Source organism: Oxyura jamaicensis, chromosome 4 (genome assembly GCF_011077185.1).
Source record: "Oxyura jamaicensis isolate SHBP4307 breed ruddy duck chromosome 4, BPBGC_Ojam_1.0, whole genome shotgun sequence".
Taxonomy (NCBI): Eukaryota; Metazoa; Chordata; class Aves; order Anseriformes; family Anatidae; genus Oxyura; species Oxyura jamaicensis.
Window position 1 is genome coordinate 15,991,232 of NC_048896.1, and position 18,570 is coordinate 16,009,801.

The 18,570-nt window shown below is 47.4% G+C and overlaps 2 protein-coding genes across 13 annotated transcripts in view; one reads left to right on the forward strand and one right to left on the reverse strand.

The window, feature by feature from the left end:
* Positions 1–18,570, reverse strand: part of LOC118167252 — a 237,830-nt gene that overhangs the window by 126,899 nt on the left and 92,361 nt on the right. The window lies entirely within an intron of this gene.
* Positions 1–18,570, forward strand: part of LOC118167246 (vascular endothelial growth factor receptor kdr-like) — a 131,886-nt gene that overhangs the window by 76,410 nt on the left and 36,906 nt on the right. For both annotated transcript variants that reach the window (XM_035326531.1, XM_035326532.1), the window contains exons 11-13: positions 698–803; positions 9,568–9,676; positions 16,204–16,497. In XM_035326531.1, the coding sequence (XP_035182422.1) occupies positions 698–803; positions 9,568–9,676; positions 16,204–16,497 (509 nt within the window). The remainder of the gene's footprint in view (positions 1–697; positions 804–9,567; positions 9,677–16,203; positions 16,498–18,570) is intronic.

The window sequence follows — 18,570 nt, forward strand, 5'->3', positions numbered from 1 at the left end:
GTTAAGGAAGACAGAAAAGCCCTTTACCTTGGGTGGTGCAGATGCACCTCGCAGCATGACATGTGCAGCACGCCATACACTGCTCTTCACCCGTAACTCAAAAATTGAGAACTGACAGAGATATAGCTGTCTTTTGGTGAGTATGCAATATGAAAGGAGCCTTCTGGTATTGCTAGCCCAGTATTTATCCGTTCCACTCCCTCAGCCTGCATTTTATGTCGGAAGGCTCAGCAGCCAGCCGTGCTCAGTGACACCCATCCCCACACTGTTCTGAATGACTGGCATTTGGAAGTTTGAAATGCACTGCAAGTGCTCAGAAGAGCACTTAAAGAGCCATAGCTGCGTTGAGCTGGAGTATCGCCCTTATTAGCCAGACGAAACAAACGTGGTATTATTAGGTGTCCAGTATTTTCTTTTTTTTCAATCTTCAGAATGTCTGGGGGGTTTCCTGGCTGCTCATGCATTGATCCTTGGACACCTTTGTGGAGGTGGGTCCTAAATACCTTTAAAAGGCTGTGATGAAGGAATCCAGAGGTTTTAGAAAGAGGTAATGATCTCTATCAGCAAGAGCTTTCAGAAGTTTTTAAGATCTCAGGCTGTCACTTAAGAATGACATTCTCCCACTGTCATCATGCCTCCTTGGGTTATCTGCAGTGAGCTGGGTTCTTGAACATCACCTCTGCTTTTCCACCTCCAGGTGCAACCCTGATGGGCAAAAAGTTCTGGTTCAGGAGAACATGATCATAGGCAACAAGATCAAGAGCATTGAAAATATGACCATGAAGCACGGGGATAAGAGGAAGGTATGTGTCTGATGGAAAGCTGAGCACTGATGTCATGGAATAGCAGTGGGCTTTACGGAGGGGATGCTGTGCTCACACGGAGCGGTCTCCCCACGGTTCCCAAGCTGCTGCTGGCTGTTAGCATGCTTGAAATTCCACAGCCCTGGGATCATTTTCAGATCTCTGCTGTTTATAAATGCCGGGATTCTGGCAATGATGTCACTTACCCTGTTTAAAACTCTCCAAAGACTTCTGGGTCAAAAACCTCTCTGTCTCCCTCAGCCTTGAGGAAGTGTAAGATTGCTTCAGTGCAAGAGGGGTCCTGTGAAGTGCACCCAGCTGATTAGGGCACCAAGTTCATTAAAATGCTCTGCTCTTAGCACTTTGTACTACCCAACCTTGCCTGCTCTCCCGGTAGCAGGACTTGAACAACTGTGTAATTTAAGAGGCCTACCATGGCCAGAGATATCTGGGCTGATGTTCAGAGTGTCTGAATGCTTGCAGCACCCGCCTGTTGCAGCTGGAAGTGTGGACGGTTCCTTTCCCATTTAGGTCCCCAACCATGTTACGGAGCCGAGGAGGGCAGCAAGACCTCCTTCCTTCTCCGCCTCCCTACCTGCTTCTCCTTCCAAACAGATCATGCCAGAGCACGCTTCCTGCATGAACTGCAAAGCTTTTCTGCTCTAGATTCACAGACTCTTGGCGATGCCTTGCAGAAGGTGCTGTCCTGCTCAGAGAGCTGATGTACCCCTGTTGGACTCACTGACGTTGGTGGCTGTAGGAGTGGTTTTGCAGCTACACGTGCTTTGAGGCGGGCGATTCAGATCAGTACTGACACCTGCAAGGTGCTGAGTGCTGCAGTTCTGGTCCTGGTGTACCTTTAAGCATGTGATAATTCTCGGGGTACTCACATGCTTAAAGTTAAGCACAAAGCTAAAGTGCTTTTCTGGACTGGCTCCAGACTAAATCAGCATCTGGCAGGATCAGTGCCGAAGCCATCTGCTCTTTCTCATGGAGACTTTCCAGTTCTAAACATAATCTAAAACAGAGCTCTGAAACATGGAGGTTGGGCTGGGAAGACAAAAATTGGTGTTCACATTTCACTCCTGAGTTGTCCCTTTGCTGGAAGATACCTAGAAATTGGGTTTACTTGGATACTGCAGTGACACATAAGGTCTGTCTTTAGCGTATTCTCTAAGGTTTTTGGATCTTAGGTAAAAACAACCATCTACAAAGCTCCAACTGCAAAAGCTGGAGGTCGGCAACATGTACCTACACACCTTCTTCCTTTTCTAAACCTTCCTTGCTGCATGGCCAGACAAGACTTCTGTGGCTTTTGTGGCTCCTGTTACTCTCCATATATACAGCCCGTCAAAATACATGATCCACGAACTTACTTTATGTCTGATGATCAGTCTTAAATTTATGTTAGTCCCCACATGAAAGCGAAGAGTTTCACCATTGCTGTGACTCAAAAACTAGCTGTTGGTTGCTGGATTGTCCCACATCCTGGGATAGCAAGACACCTCAACCAAAATTAACAACATTTTTCTTTCTTTATTTTATGCTTATGCCTATGTATGCCCCTCCCATTTCTTCTTTTCCCAACTCTGCTAAGGTAAATAGATAACAGGGTGAAATTTGTGTTTGATCCCAGGCTTAAAGATGGCCCGTGGCTGCAGTCTCTGAGTGAGGTGCTTTAGGAGTGCCACAGAGCTCCTGGATTCAGTGCAGCACTCCAAATGCATCCTTGCTCCATATTGGTGCACGATTAGGGACTTTGCAGCTTCCCCCTATCCCCTGATTTCCCCAGAAAGAATAAAAGCAGGCACAGCAATCCAAACAGCCATGAGGGAACCTCGGTTCAAAGACCCCAAGGTCCTCCAAAGGACTCCTCGTGTTCCCTAAGAGCTTTGCTGCCGCTTACACCTCGAGGACCACAAACAGCCCCGAGGCTGCAAGTCCGCATCGCTCAGCCACCTCTGCCCTTTCCTTAGACTCCAGGCATCCTGAAGTATTCCGTTTTTAGACATGTTCAAAAGCTCAGCCCACACCCTTCAGCTTAAGCTTTTACATATTTCGCTATTAAAGTTTCATAACAATACTTCTTTCCAAGTTACATAATTTTACAATTTATAATATATTCATTATTTTCATCTCCTGCTGATCCAGTGGTTGAAAACACATTCTGAGGTGTTTCCTAATAATTTTTATGTCCTGATTAAGATTTATTCAAAGTAATAAAACTAGACTTTATGAATCTCAGATTTCGGCACTTTGTCTCCCCGCTTGCATTAGCAGACAATTCCTCTCCTTCCCTCTTCCTGAAGTCCAGGGCTATCTGTGTTAAGTGGAGCCTTTGGATAATAGAATATCATTCAAAAAAGATACTGATGAAATCCCATAGCCTTCAGACTTTTCCTTGCTTTTTATCACTCGTTATTCCCACCAGAAAATAAATAGACAGGAAACAACCCAATCTGTTCCCACTATGCCCTAGCAAGTAATTCATCTGCATTGAGTAGCCACATGAAATAATAAAGACGTTGGAGTCGGACTGAGCGTGGCTTTTATTGGCAGTGTTATGAAGCTGGGATTAGCCGAGATTGGTTATTTTTCCTGTGTGATCTGAGTCTGTCCGACAGCAGCTGGAGTCTCAGAGCAGAAGGTGGAATTTACCTAGTCTGTGAGATTTCAGCTGTAGCTCAGTGTCCCTGCAGGTTGCCCTCAAAGAACTGGAGCGGCACGTTTGTTCACTGACATTTGAAAAAAGGCATCAACTTTTTAGAGCTGCTAAGAATATGGGAATGAATCCCCAGAAATTCCCAGATCCATAGTCTTGCTTAAAAACAAGCTTGCCAAGGCAGCAAGCCGGGATTTTTCCAGTAGCGCAGGCTCACACTGAGATCTTGAGGCATCTGTTTGATGAAAGCAGCATGTACGACTGAGGTCTCCTGTCACCTTTGCTATAGTGATCATTTTGTTATTATTCCAAGATAGAGAGATGAATTCACCCCCTCCTGTCATCCTGAAGGCTGTCTCCTTCCCAGAGGAAAGCACGTGGTTATCGCTAACAGTATGAAGTAGTTCATGGAAATTTTGGCCAAATGCTGCTTGCAGCAATGACATCGTGCCAGCTTCATTGGCCTGGCAGTTTTAAGTCGACACTAAAGTTTTCACTCCATGATTTAAGCTGCTGTGTAGCTACCTCTGAAGACTTTTAATGACAGATGAAACACCCCTGTTTGCATGAATTGCTCGTATTGCCTCTCCACGCTGCAAGGCGCTAGCTTGCTCTTTTATTTTCTTTCCTGTTAGTAAACTGATCTTACTGCTTTGAGCTTGAGAGAAAAGAAGAAAAGAGCAGCAAGATCTCTACAGAATTCAGCCCTCCTTGCAGGTTTCTTTCCACCTCTTTCCTCTCTCTCATGCCTATATGAGAGCGTGGCCCGGCCATGTGCATGTTTTTGCAGTGAAACTCGTGAATCAGTTTTGCTGGGGAAATTGATAAGCACTCCACAAAGTGACCCCAAAGTGCCAGGCTTAAGCCTGGCGGAGGAACAAAAGGATGATATTAGAGCAATGGGGTGGGTTTGGTGACAAGCATGTGAACAGCTCAGCAGAGCTGCTTAAATGTCACCCTGCGTGGGTGCTGGTTTCGGTGAGCTCCCACAGACTTGCCACGTTAGTCTCTGGCAGGGGAAGGTGAGCTGCCTCTGGGGGTTTGAACAAAGTGTCCCCAGTGCGGGAGACTCACCCGGATGTTTCAGGCACTGCCCAAGCACAAGCACAGGAGCACACGGTCCCGAATGTCCTGGGCAAGTCTTCTGGGGAAGCCTGGCTGGCAGCAGGGACAGCAGAGAGGGCTCTCTGTCCTCCCCAGCCTCTGTGATTCATGACTGCCACGACATGGGTGCGAGGGGAAGGCACGGGGTGGTCATTGCTCGTGGCTGGCCAGCACCTGCACGCCTGCCCTGAGAGTGCTCAGTCCGTCCGTACTAGAAATGTGCACCAGGAACTCGAGAGTAACCTCAGACCTCTGGTTTTCCGCAGTTTTCTGCCCCGTTCAGCACCTCTCCCGTCACCCAGCACTACCCTCGGCTCTGCCGCCCTCTGAGGGAGGTAACTGTTTGCCTTCCGCAGGGAGAGAAACTCCCGCTGCCAGAGAGGAGAGCAAACCCTACGAGCTCTCATTCAACCGACAGACTGCTCTTATCACTTGTCCTCAGTCCATCCTTTAGCATGTTTTGAATGGATGAATAAAATCATGGATCGGAATTGTCAGGCTATAAAAATAAGTGCTATTCTCTGCCATTCAAGTAGATGGATTGGGAGCTAGCTGAATATTTCCTTGCAGGGTCTCCAGTCAAGTTCCTATTAATTTCATCTCCCTCTAGCCACCTCCACCCCAGCTCTGCCAGAGTTAGACAGCTGAGAAGTTTTCCACCCACTTTTTTACTCCTCATCCTCGCCCACATACAGCTAACGAAGTGAAAGAGAGAATTGTTAACGAGAGCTGTTGGAGGGAGGGATTAGACAAAGAAAAGAGAAAGCAAGGAATATCAAGATAGATTAATTCATGCTGGCTCCAGCTTGAGAAAAGGGCCTTGCTGCTCTGTCCTTACTACAAGATGTCTTAAAACACTCATGGTACGGGGCTGTGGAATGTTATTTGGCTGCTTCTAAAGTGGCTTGTTTTTATCAGCTTGGGAACGTTACAGCACGAGGCATATGGGCTTTACTGAACCCAGCAGCAATGCCTATTTACTCGCCGTTGCTGCTCTTCAGAGATCAGTCGTTTTATTTCTTTTCTTACTGAGTATTAAATTTGGTTTGTTCTTTTACAGTAATTATTTATTAGCTAATAAGCCCTTCCTTGGGCTTGCAGTACTGGGTGGCCTTTAGGTTAAGTAATAGGAAATGGAGCCCTTTGCTTCCAAATCCAACACAGGCAATCAAAACTGGATATGGTCTGAAGGATGTGTGGCGTTTGGCATGCAGTGAGCTCACAGGATCTCAGGCCAGCTCCCACTAGGAAGATGTCTAGACGTTACATGCCAATAAGTTGTTATTAATTCCATCGGTTCCAGCGCAGCCTGCACAGAAGCAAAGGGCTGAACAGCCCCAGAGCTCGTGCTGCCACCTGGGGCCGGAGTGCGTTGGCAAGGGTTAAAGTGTCAGCTGGTCTGCACTGCTCTCCACCGGGATATTGGGTGGAAGGCAAACTTAGAAGCGCTAACTTCCAGGCTGTCAGCAGTTCAGGAACTGCAGTTTGGCTAAGAGATGCAATGTTTTGACGTAATTGCAGATGATGTAATTGCAGATTTCCCTTCGGTGCCACTGTTGCACCTTACTGGCAAGCCCCGGGCTGCCTGGGAGCAGGGCTGTCTGAGGGGAATGGCTCTGCAGCGAGCCCTGCTTTGAGGAGGGATGGGAGCCCACTGGGGTCCCACGCAGCTATGCTCTTCCTGTGATTGCTGCAGCAAATGCCAATGTGTTGCAAACTTTGCTCTCCTGGCTGTGAACCCAGGAATGGAAAGCTCTCCGCCAGCTGCATGGCCTAAGCACATGAAGTAGGTTAACTCCGCAGATTTTTTTTTGCCATGCTAAAGGTCCCCAAATGCTGGGACTCTGCCACTCCACTGAGAGAGGAAATCCTGCTAACAGTTCTCACTGTTAATAATAGGAAAAGATTCCTACGCTCAGTTGCTCGAGTTCAGGCTCTTTTCCCATTCAGCTCCTTTCTGCATACACCCATTGAACCGCTTGCACTGGAAGCACGGGAGGTGTTTAGAACAACCCCCTCATCCCTGCCTGCCACTACGACCAAGTACAGACAAATGCCACAGAGATAATGTTTGTTCAGCTTGGATGGGCTCCAGTACCAGGTGATGAAGAGCTGCCCGAACATTGGCATTGTGAACATTAGGGGTTTTTTTAACAGTTGGATTAGTAGGGGCTACTTTTCAAAGCGATATCCTTGACTGATTTGTCCGGATACTTCCAAAAGCAGCCACTGCTGCTGGCTTCCTAACTGCTTCTTTCATGCTCGTTCTGGTAAAAGTCAGAACTGTGTGGTTTTATGACGGGGAAGAAAATTTGGATGCCCTTTGGTCCAAATAGTTTCTGTTCCAAAGCATCAGCCTCTTGAAGATTAAACCAGGATTAGGGCAGTTTGGCAGCTGAGGGCTTTACTCACGATGCTGCAAAGATAACTGGACTCCCAGTCTCAGGGATTTACCCAGGAGCACACAGAGTGAAAAGCTGATGCATACTGAATTCAAGGGATTCCTCTAATTACAAAAAAAATCACTCCATTCACTTCTGGCTCTGAAATCACACACCGTTTTCTGCTGGATGCTGCTGCTTTGGAAGTCCCCGTCTGGAGGGCTCTGGGAGGTGCTAGCTGGCAGGTGAGAGCAAACCGAGCTCCCTCTTGTGCTGGGGTGTGTGTGGGACAGGTATCCCAGCGCAGGGCAGGGAGTCCGAGCACACAAACAAGAAATTTCCTTTTTCTCCTTTCCACGGTGATTTTTCCCAAGACACTGCCCACAGACCAGGCTTGTTTCCCTCCACCTTACCATCTTCTTCACCTTCACATCTAGATACATTTGAGATTAGCTAGGACGAGGTCCTGGCACAGCTATTTGGCTCTTTTTTTTCCCTACTACCATGTCAGACTTTTCTTGACCTACATAGCTGGAGCTGTTGGCATCTGCGCGTGGTGTGTGTGCATGAGCGTGTGGGTGCATTTACCTCTGGGCCACCAAACGCAGCTCGAGGCATTGCAACCTTTTTTAGAAGAGTCACGGTATCACCCCTGAAACTTTGGCCGTAGTCCAAAATGGATAATTACATTCCCCTTTATGATTTTAACTGGCTCTACAGCATTATTCTTGACTTCCCATCTAGAGCTGTCACTCTGCAAGACTAATAGCTGTTAAAAAGCTGTCCAAATTTATCCTCTTCTGTCCTTGGAGAATCGGTTTCAGCTCATACGTTTATAGGGGCTTTTTCTATTCTCAAATATAAAATTGTTAGATCAAGTGATCAGGAGAAGGAAGATCTTTCTCATGATTCAGCAGTAGTTCAAAAAGCTGTGTCTAGGGCTCAAAGTCAGGGGGCAGTGCTCTGAGCATGTGCTTGTTACTAACCTGTGGCATTAGGCCCACTGCTACAGGAATAGAAAAAGGAAGAGGAGTGAACTGCCTCCCTGGGTGATTCAGTACCCACGTTAGAACTATTTTCATATCATAAATAAAGCAGAACTGCACAGCTCTTTCTTTGGTGGATGCCAGAGGGAGCTGGGTTTACTGGTCTCCTATTTTCACCTCTAAATTTGGGTTGTTCCCATTTTTGGTTAATTTCCGTGGTTTGTAACCATGAGAAGTGGATACCTTTCCACTTACCCACTATTCTGCTGAGGTGAAAAGGAAAACACTCCCCTTCAGAATGTAAAATGCTTATGGGATCAGAACCTTTGAAACTCATTTCCCTACAGGATTTCAAGTGGCAAAGCTCAGAAAATCTTAAATAACTCTGGGATAATACATCCCGCACAGCTATAGACACAGTCATGGTGCAGCTTTATAAGGAGCACAGGAATGTCTTGTGTGAGTTTAGTTTAGGATATTAAAAAGAAAGTCGAGAGATGCTTTTGTGCACTTCAAAGCACTCTCTGGAGATAAGGACAAACGGCCAGAGGGTGTTAGAAGTTTTGATCCTCAAAGTCGTTAAGAGAGGACAGCACAGAAAGTGATATTTGTTCCAAATGTGAGGGCTCAGAGTTCCTCAAGTGAATGGCTGCAGGGAAAGCAAAGCAATCTTGCAGGAGCATCTCTGCTGTGGTGGCCTAGACCCTACTTTCTTGCTAGCAGTCCAAAGGAAGAACTAGAAATAATTAAAGCCACGACCCATGGATAGTTCTCCGTAGGCCTGTGATGGTGTATCACGGCAGGGAGAGGGGAGTGCCATATGGCTGGCTCCTTGTTAGCCAGGCCCTGTAGAGAGGCAGGGCTTAGGATGTTTAAAGAGCACAAGCTGTTGAAGAGGTGTGCGAATTCAGCCCCCACAACTGACTGAGCTGCTTCCTTTTTCTATGTGGTGAAGCTCAGGACAAGCGTTCCTCCCTTCTCCGTCACGAACCGCCCCTTCCTTGTGCTTTTGCCAAGTGTCCTGCCTCGCGGCTTCTCCAGGGGCTCCTTCTGCACCGCGCAGGTTCCAGCGGGGCTCAGGGGAAGGGTTACAGGATCAAGGTGCTTCCCAGGACCACTCATAAGAGTGAGCTGGGGCCCAAAGGGGCCGCATCACCCCCTTCTCCGGGGTTATATCGAAACAAAGCAAACCCCGGCAATCGCAGCCCTATGAATGACCTGCTTCCCGTGCCAGTGCGCGTCCTGTCACCCATGGAAACCATAACTGAGAGGCTGAAAAGAAAGTAGGTGGCTGTGGGGCTGATTTGCAATGTCCTGGCTGAATCTTCCAGGTCCTTCACGTTGGGCTCTTTGCTGACGTTGTCATACACAAACCTGGGCAGCGTGTCCGAGAGGAGCCCTGTTTTTCACATGGGGAAGGAACGAGGCGAGAATTAACTGGGATGAGGTGACACGAGACGAGACCAACAAACTAATAGGAGCACTTGTATGCTTGTGAGCTTCGCTCATGGCTAGGAGCTCCTTTGTTAACTACTCTGCCACAAATTACACACTTACCCACTACTCTCAAACCCCTCTGCTAAGCCTACCCTACGTTCAGCATCGTTAATTGTTCTCTCCTTGCCTGGCAGATTGTGAGCACACTAACTATGGAGAACAGCAGCACATCGGGGATCTATTACTGTGTGGCTTCAAACAAAATTGGCGAAGAGGAGAGGAGCATCGAGTTCTACGTCTCAGGTAAGCAACGCAGGGACACTACACAGAACCTAGGTGCTGCTGATGTGACTGACTCTAAAGTTGCGTACAGCTGGTGAGTGTGGCTACAACTGAAAATCCCTGGGCGTTGTGTTTTCAAAGCTCTCTAAACCACACAGAGCCCAGGCTCTTCACCGCATGCAGGTCTGGGTCCTGCCAGCGCCCAGCTGAGTTTGATGTATCCAGCAGCAGAGCTGATGCCCATTTTGCCTTTTCCAGCTACGGATTCGGGCCCCGAGTTTAGTTGCCTGGGTTTTACAGCAACACTCAGGACAGCTGAGCACTGTCCTCACGAAACCTCTAGCAAAAGCTCAGTCCTTTGTAGTCCTGCAATGGCCTGAAGCTTCTCTTTGACTCAGGAAAATGGTCGACCTCCAGTTAATTTGGTGGACATAGCAAAGGTGAGCAAGGCCAATATTCAGCCCTCATCCAGGGCTGCTGTCACTGGGGGCTGCTGCGACTTTAGATCCCTGCCCGAGCCATTAGCCTTTGCAGTGCCCTTTAAGGAGGGAGGAGGTGAACATGCTAGTGCTCCAAAGAACAAAAATCCAAACAAATATGTTCTTAACCTTTTAACACAGGAATTCTTTAGTAGTGAGGTCAGGACGTGCATCATGCTGTTAGGAGACATGGGAGCTTAAAAAAGGCGAAGAGTCCAGGGACAGCCTTGTTCAAGTGCTCAACCAGACTAAACTGAATCATTTCTGTACTCACTTTCTGGATGAGTGCATGTTGGCTGGTAGAATTTGCATCAAAATAACAATTTTAAAACAAAGGGTGCAGAGTTGCCCTGGAAGGTAAATGTCTCGTCACCATTTCTGCTCTTCCCCGTGAAGCCAGTTCCGAGGGCTATGCTCACTCACGGCATCGCTCTGCACCCCTCTGCCTCTCGTTTGTCCTGTGTTGTTTGACTCCGTTGCTCAAAAGCAATTCAGCACGTTTCAAACCAGACTAACCAACCAGGTGCTCACTGAAGCTTGTCACCATTCTGATTACACAGGAGTACCAATGTACTGGTGGCAAAATGTGATCCAGGGATAACGAAGCTGGTGCCATATGGGGGAAGGATTTCACCTCCAGGTACAGCTTCTGTGTACTACCCAGTGCCATACGGAGCCAGAAGGGAGTTTAAGCCCCAAAAAGATGCTCTCCAAAGCCTGAACTCTTATTTATCAAAGAAAAAGCCCTTCAAGGGTCACCTCTGAGAGATAAAGCACAGACATAAGAGGTCCACACGATGCCTTTCAGGGCAGGCCATTTATTTTACCCTTCACTTCCAAGTGCGAGTCTTCACGTGGGTTTGTTTCTGCTCTGAGTCCTGCCAGGTATGTTTGGATGGATTACTCAAAGCAGCGTGTTCCCGAGCTAGTCAGGGTACTTTGCAATACTCAATGGCTAAAGCCAGCGCTGCTGCAACTGAACAGGCAATTGGCATAAGGGCAGGCTCCCAGGGCTGGGCAACGGTTGCACCTTTCAGAACTAGGTTTTATTTTCATTTTGTGCCTTTCGGAGAAGATTCTTTTACAAGAACATACTGAATTGGCACAAGTTATGTAGTCGTCATGTAGTTTTCTTTCCCCACAATGAGGTAGCATTTCAGACTTTTTAGTTCAAGATCAACATATCAACATTTTGAGACACAAATGTTTTAATCGTGCATTTTTAATTATGGGGGAAACGAATCACCAGACAAAATTCCTGACAGTGGCTATGGGAGAAGCATTTCATTTCCACCAAAACAGACGAGAAGGTGAATAGGGCTTGGCTAGCGAGAGAGATTCTTGCCCATGAAGAGAAGGCTGGGGGTCGGTGCCGTTGTGGGGAAGAGGCAGGCAGTTCCTGCGACACCAGCCGGGGCAAGCCCAAAAGCATAAGGCCCTGAGCATGCTTTGTGTAAGCTTTACCATGGCAGTAAAAGCTTTGCACCCCAAGTAACGGCTTGGGGTGTATGCTGGGCAAAGATGCTAGGATAAGCTGCAACGTGACATGATCACAAATGCTGCCTCAAAACTTAGATATTCACTTTATCTCCACTGGCAAACAGGCTGGTGGACCCTGAGTCGCTTTAAAACTTTTCAGCGGAGTTTAGGTGAATTAACTTCTCCGTGCAAGAAACCTGAAGATACCAAGGGGCTGAACTCTCTTCTTCCCTCAGAAGCCTGATCCTCCAGGGCTGAGATGTTTTGTCAGGGCACTGACGAGGGGACGCTTAGTCGGGTGCTGCCCCGGCTGCACCTGCTTTGGGGGAAACGCCTGACTTCAGCCTGGTGCTTGAACCACCAGCACGCTCCTTTCGGAGAAATGTGTTTATCCCAGTGGAATAACAACAACAGCCGTTTTGTTTTTCCACTGCTCAGCCCCCTCAAAAACTCCCGCAGACGCTAGAAATAGCCCTGCGATCTATTTTTAAATCCTTTCTCTGGAATCCATTTCAGTGCAGGGTCACCAGGGTTTGGAGATCACGCTGCCAGTGAGCCATGTAAGGGGGCAGTGGGGTGAGGAACCGTGTCGTCCCGCGGCCACGCTGACCTCCCGGAGCTCCTTCTGCAGATGACCTGTGAGCGCCCCACGGAAGCCGTTCAAGGCAGCTCCCGTAGCGCGGCAGTAGCAGCATTCTCCATCCTGCCCTGGCCTGACCGGTGCTTGTATTTGTCTTTGTGTAACACCCCTTACTGTTCCTTGCTGAAACAGAACCCGTCTCCCAGCCATCCTGCCTACCACGGGTCTGCTACCAGTGCTCCCACTTCAGTCAGATGACTATTTTGCCGTAGGCAGAGGCAGCGTGGGCATCCATCAGATGCTCACGACAGCTTCGTGGCATTGCCCGACCCTGCTGGTGCACCAAAGGGTGCTCAAGGCTGCCTGAACCTTTCCAGTGCAGCCAAAAGCTGAGCTGGTGCCCTCTGGACGTACCCTCTGCCACCAGCGAGTGTTATTTACCCTTTAATCTCTGCTCTGCACCTTGGGAAGAGCAACTGGATATCACTGGAGGTCCACAGTAAAACAAATTCAAGCCTTTGTAAAATTGTACTACAAAAAACAAAGTGGGATCCCACCCAGCTAAAACCTCTGAATGTTCTTGGAATATAAATGAAGCATGATAAGAATAACAAATAATAACAAGAGCCCCTTATCAACCCTTATCTGATTGCAAAAACAACTCAGAAAAATGGAATTAAGGATTTCTACCAGAATGAAAATCCTACATTTCAAAACTGAGATAAGAATCGGCTAGCAGCTATTGGAACAATGTATGAACTGGGCTTTTCTACAACTGCTTACCACTCTCAGTTTGCTTATTCCTGACCTGTTTACAGGATTTATGAAAAGCTCTGCGCTGCTTCAGATGGAGGGCTCTCTCTCTCTTTTTCTCACTCTCCCTACATGCGAATGCCTGCTGGAGACCCCCCCCTCTGACAGGCAGAGGGATGGAATTTGGGCAGGAGCAGGAGTTTTGAATTACCCAGATTATTGTGCAAAGCACAGGAAATTAAAACCAATTAATTCCTTGTAAATACAAATGGAGCCAGACTTTCTTTTGATTTATGCTGACTTTTTACCTTCTCCCAATGGCTCATTTCCCTATTTTGTCATGGAATCCCACACAGTTGAGAGTGAAATTCGCGGCTACTACACTGTAATACAATACGAAAGACAAATGTTTGGTGACTGCTGATAAAAGAGAAAAGGCCCCACGGTGCATTCTTTTGGCCAAGTTATTAGGAGTCGGTTAAAACACTGTATCTGTTCAGAGAGAGGAAGTTAATCACTGCTCAGGTTAAAGATTGTGTAAGCAAAGTAGTCTAAGAGATGAACTGACTTATAATGTGCCCTCGACTCCGCAGTTACTCCCCAGACAATCCAGGTAGGAGGAGAAAGGAGAGAGGAGAGCAAGAGAGACTTTTTTTTTCCCTCTTTTTCCTTCCACTGTAATGAAAATCAATGAATATTCTATTGGAGCTGAAAGAGCTTCTTGAAAGACTAACAAGATGGCAGAGAATAGCACAAACTCCGGCTAAAAATATTCAAAATGATAAATAAAAAATGTCAGTAGAAGAAGTGATAAGAAAAACAAGCACGTCCACCGCTCCCAGAATGGTAAATTGGCAGAAAAATCCCTGTGCTAGTGAAGTCCAGCAGCAAGGTGAAACTGTTGAGCATCCCTCACAATTTCAGCTTGAAAAACAGCACATTGGAAACTTGCCCTGAAATGACAGAGACCTCTGGGTGCTCCAGCCTGCGCTGTCACCGCCGTGCAGGAGACAGTGCCTTACACAAGACAAGCTCTATTTCCCCTTGGGGCTTTCTTCCACTGCCATTCACGGCAACTCGCCCTGCAAAACAAAAGGGGTTACAAGTTTCATGACTTAGTTTTCCTGAAGAGAACCTCCCCGAGAGGCAGAAGCAAGGGCAAGCAGGGCTGCCATCCCAGCCACTTAGGATTAGCCTGCCTTGAAGGCTTGCCGAGCTGCACAGTGTTTTATCTGGGTAACACCACCAAGCTCCAACCTCAGCACTTTACCTAGAATCCATTCATAGTTCCCCTGTGACCCAGCACTAAGGCTCACAGGGAATTCATGTTGGAAGGATTCTCAGAAGGTCTCTCAGACCACTGAGCTTATTTAAGGACCAAAAGTTCCATCTGCTTTATTTCTGTAACTTTTGCAGGAGCTAAGAGCAAATGCTTAGAAAAGCAAACAAGGAAAAGGCAAGTAAGGAGGGCGCTTTATCCCTATTTCGCTTCAGCGGGTGCTAGAGAGATGCTGCTCGTACCACATCCCATTGTTTTCACTGGACCTTAATTCTTCCTCTTTCGGGAATTTCTGCTGGCCTCAGACTTTCCCCCCTTTTTGATAAGCATCACGTTGGCGGTTTGGAACCACAAGACATCAGACGAGAAGAATGGTGGTATTACACACGTCAGCTGGAGCACGCAGCTAGCACTAAGTAAGAAAGAGAGCAACTGAGCCTAACAAAACACTGCATAAAGTAAAGTGAAATTTCATGAAAAGGAAAGAAAGAAAAAATAACAATCCCCACTGCTGTGGCCTGAGGGGTCTCTTCTCGTTTTGGAACTTTTGTAGAACATTTCTGGTGCTGGGCATTAAAAACCACGAAGCAAAGCTTACTGGTTCTATTCCAGATGACTTGTGAAGAAGAGAGACTTCTAACCACATCTAAAAGCTCCTTCGGTGCTCTGGAGTGTATATAATATATGGTTTATGATAAGGTAGATTGGTTATTTCAACAGCCTTGCTATTTACGCACAAATGTAGCTTCAACAGAGCTTTTTGCAAGAGTTTGCAGCGTGAGCCCCTGGCCACATTCCAGCTCCCATGCGGAATTTGTCCGATTGCAAGTGCAAAGTGTACTTGCTCGGCTGTAACTTCTGTCCCCCCAAAGTACCACCCGCTTCAGCCCAGCTTGAGAAAGCACCTAATTAACAGCCCAGTACTGAAGCAACAGTCTATCGGATTTATTGCAAGCACTGTCCGTGTTCAGGAGGTGACCCAGACCCAGTCCTCCCAAACAGCCTCATCATCCCAGCACCATGCCCGGTAACATTCCTAAGGGATTCCTCACAACTCTCCATTTCCACTGCTTCTAAATCCTGACCTGACAGACAGAACCCAGGTCACCGTGGTTATCCGTGCATTGTCATTAGTCTGTTGGTATACAGATGGCTGAAACTAAGAGAATAAAAAGGGAAAAGAGTACATTGCAGACACAATTTAATTGTAGGTCTCTGGCAGCTAATGCAGAAAGAGGAATTATCTGTAGGCCAGATTCTGGCACTCGACTCAGAAACACTTTTTATTGTCTTAAAATGGATTCAGTTCAGCACTTCAGGAAAATTGATTTTTTTCTGAAGTGAAAAGTTACTAAAAATATAGCAAGAAACTGCTTGTTCTTTTGCGGATAGATTGGACTTGTGCCTCCAAGTACTACTCAACTAACTGTTACAGCCTCAAGGACTTCCACATCATTAGATCAGTTAATCCTTCCACTGATCAAGTAAATATCCACATGATGAAAGTAAATATCCACATCACTGAAATAAGAGAGAACTGGGAAGATTATTCGGTGGTGAAGAAAGAGAGTGTCACTTGTGAGAAATGGGAGAGGTTTCTTTACCCTTATGCTACTGCACTTCCAAGCACTGAGAGCAGACAGAAAGGTCTCACGAACACATTTGTCTACCTGCATAGCGGGGTCTCCTAGTCCATTAACTACTTCTATATAAAAGCTTTCGATTAATTACTTGAAAATGGCATGATTAGAGTACTGAGGGTGAAAATTATGCCAGGTCGGAGCTGTGATGGGCAAGGTACAGTCGCATACTCAATGCACAAGCAGTGTGTCAGTCCGTGCGTGCCAACGCAGGTCTCACTGAAATGGGCTCGTTATGTTAGGGCTGCTCTTTGAGATCTGACCATCAAGCTGCCAACAGGCAGCCAAAATGTTCTCAGGTGTGACTGAACTGTGCACGTGTTTTCTCTTCCTCCCAGATGTGCCGTTCGGGCTGCAAACAGACCCACAGGTCACAACCATAGTGGGGAACGACGCCCAGCTGACCTGCCGGGCCTCCAAGTACATCTACAGCAACCTGGCCTGGTACTACCCCTCCTCAGAGGCGGCTCCCGGTGACTCGGTGATCAAGAAAACTGACAACTACTCCATTTCCTTGACGTTGGTCATTGCTAACGTCACGAAGGAGCACAGTGGCCTCTACAAGTGCAGAGCTCAGAACCAGCACAACAGCACGGACACGCTGGAGCAGCACACCCAGCTCCTTGTCAGAGGTGGGTCCTGCCAGTGGCAAACGGCAGAGCGAAGGGCATCAGTCTGCCAGAGGGGCTGAAGTGCTGTGCATCTGCAGCTCCCTTTGAGGCTTTGCAAAGCAGAAGGTGGTCAGCATTTCTTAGGGACAGTCCTAATACACACCATGTTGTTGTTTTTTCATGTTACTGGGTGAGGTTTGACTCCTAGTCGTGTGTATCACTCACCCAGCTGTTGTTGGTTTCATACAAAATATTCGCCTTACACAGAATGATTTCAGCAGCCTTTTGCCTCCCTAACTCCGTGCTGGGTGCAGACTTAGCCCTGACCGAGCAGAAAAGACATCGCCCTCACGTTACTGACAGCCCATCTCCATCACTTGGGACTGCCACCCCAGATCTGTGTGACAGCCACCAGGATGGTGTAGGTACCTCAACAGCTTTGGGCCCAGCTGCTGTCATCACAAATGTTACCGGTCGGGTGTACACTCAGGTGACATGTACCATCATTCTGGGTGAGCGGGGTGCACTTCACTGGAGTTACATATACCCAAACCCCCACCTCTTTGATTTTCATCAGATAGTGATACTACAGATCCCGAAGCCTGGTTTCTTTGGCTCTGCCATTAAGGGCAAGGCAGCTCTCCCTGCACTGCACAGGCAGAAACTCACGGAAACTTAGTGAAGGTTCTTCTGCTTCATAAAGGAGAAAGCGAGAGTGATCAACTCGAAGCCTTCCCAGGGAAAAAAAAAAAAAAAAAAAAAAAAAAAAAAAAAAAAAGCACAGAAACAGAGCAGAACTAAATAACCAGAAGCAAGCCGGGGTGCAGAAAACAGAGTCCTTTAGAAGCTGGGTTAGACGGTGATTTCTAAATTGGCTTCTCCACTTACATTAATGGGTAATGAGACAGTGAAGGGACAGCTATGCTGCCGTAAGCAGTTGTCACTTAGGTAAAAAGCAGGCCGTGCAGGGCTGGCTTCATTCTCATTTAAGTGAAGGAACACATTTCCCATGCAGTCTCCTCTCCAGAGCAGCCGACGGCTCTCACAGCCCCTTCCCCTCCACAGACACACACACACGTGCTCGCCCACGCCACAGCTGTGGCTAGCATGGCTCCGATACCTGAGTGGGAGGTGATTTATTTGCAGAAATAGCAGGAGCACCTGCCTCTTCCTGCAGTGTGGAGGAAGGGAAAGAATCTCACCGCTACCTTATAGCACACTCGGGGCTTGGCTCGTCCTCACCGCTGGCACCAGAGCCACCTGCCAGCAGCAGCTGCCATGGAGGCACCGGGCTTTTTCTGCGCTCTGCATTTAGGCGATTTGCTTCTCTCTCCCCTGGCAGATATTTTTATTCGTTTAGTCAAATTGCTGCCTACACACACACCTACACACGATGGCTACGGGAAAAACACAGCTAACCTGGGAATACAGCCATGGGAGAACTGGAATCTTAATCACACTCCTGTGAGAATTACTGGGGTCTGTTATTTGTCTGGCACATGGAGGAGATGCAGTTCTTCTCAAGAACATATACAAAGTCACCCCTCCAAACCAATTCTCCTTCTCCTACACAAACTAGTTTTTAAATAGCTCTTTTAAATGTATTAACACCCACCCGCTACTCTCCTTACTGATGGCTTTATGTATTTTTTATACTGTGCTAGCAATTTTATTCAATTGCTTTCCCATGCCTTTTATAAATGAGCATAACCTGTTCTGTTCTATAAAGTGGAGATTAACGTGCAGTGTAGTAAGTAGATAACCCCTCTCATGCTGGAGGACGACCCAAAATCCTCAGAACTGGTTCCTCTTTGCCTCCTCCCTTCTTGTTTTGTATTCACTCTGCGTTTGCTCTTCCCACTCACTGTCCTCTGTTTCCTTCTGAGGATGAGAAACTCAAGGAGGTTCCAGCTGGAGCTGAATCTCCACTTAGGCACTTTGAAAATAAGCCAAATGAACTCCTCCCATAATCTTTTGTGGGATTTTTGCTACCGCTCATCAGCAGATCTTTGCCACTTGCAGCAAGGCCATGTGGCTGGCCAAAGGGGAGAGGATGGCAGAGCTGTGGGAGATGCCTTCTGAAATGTTACTGAG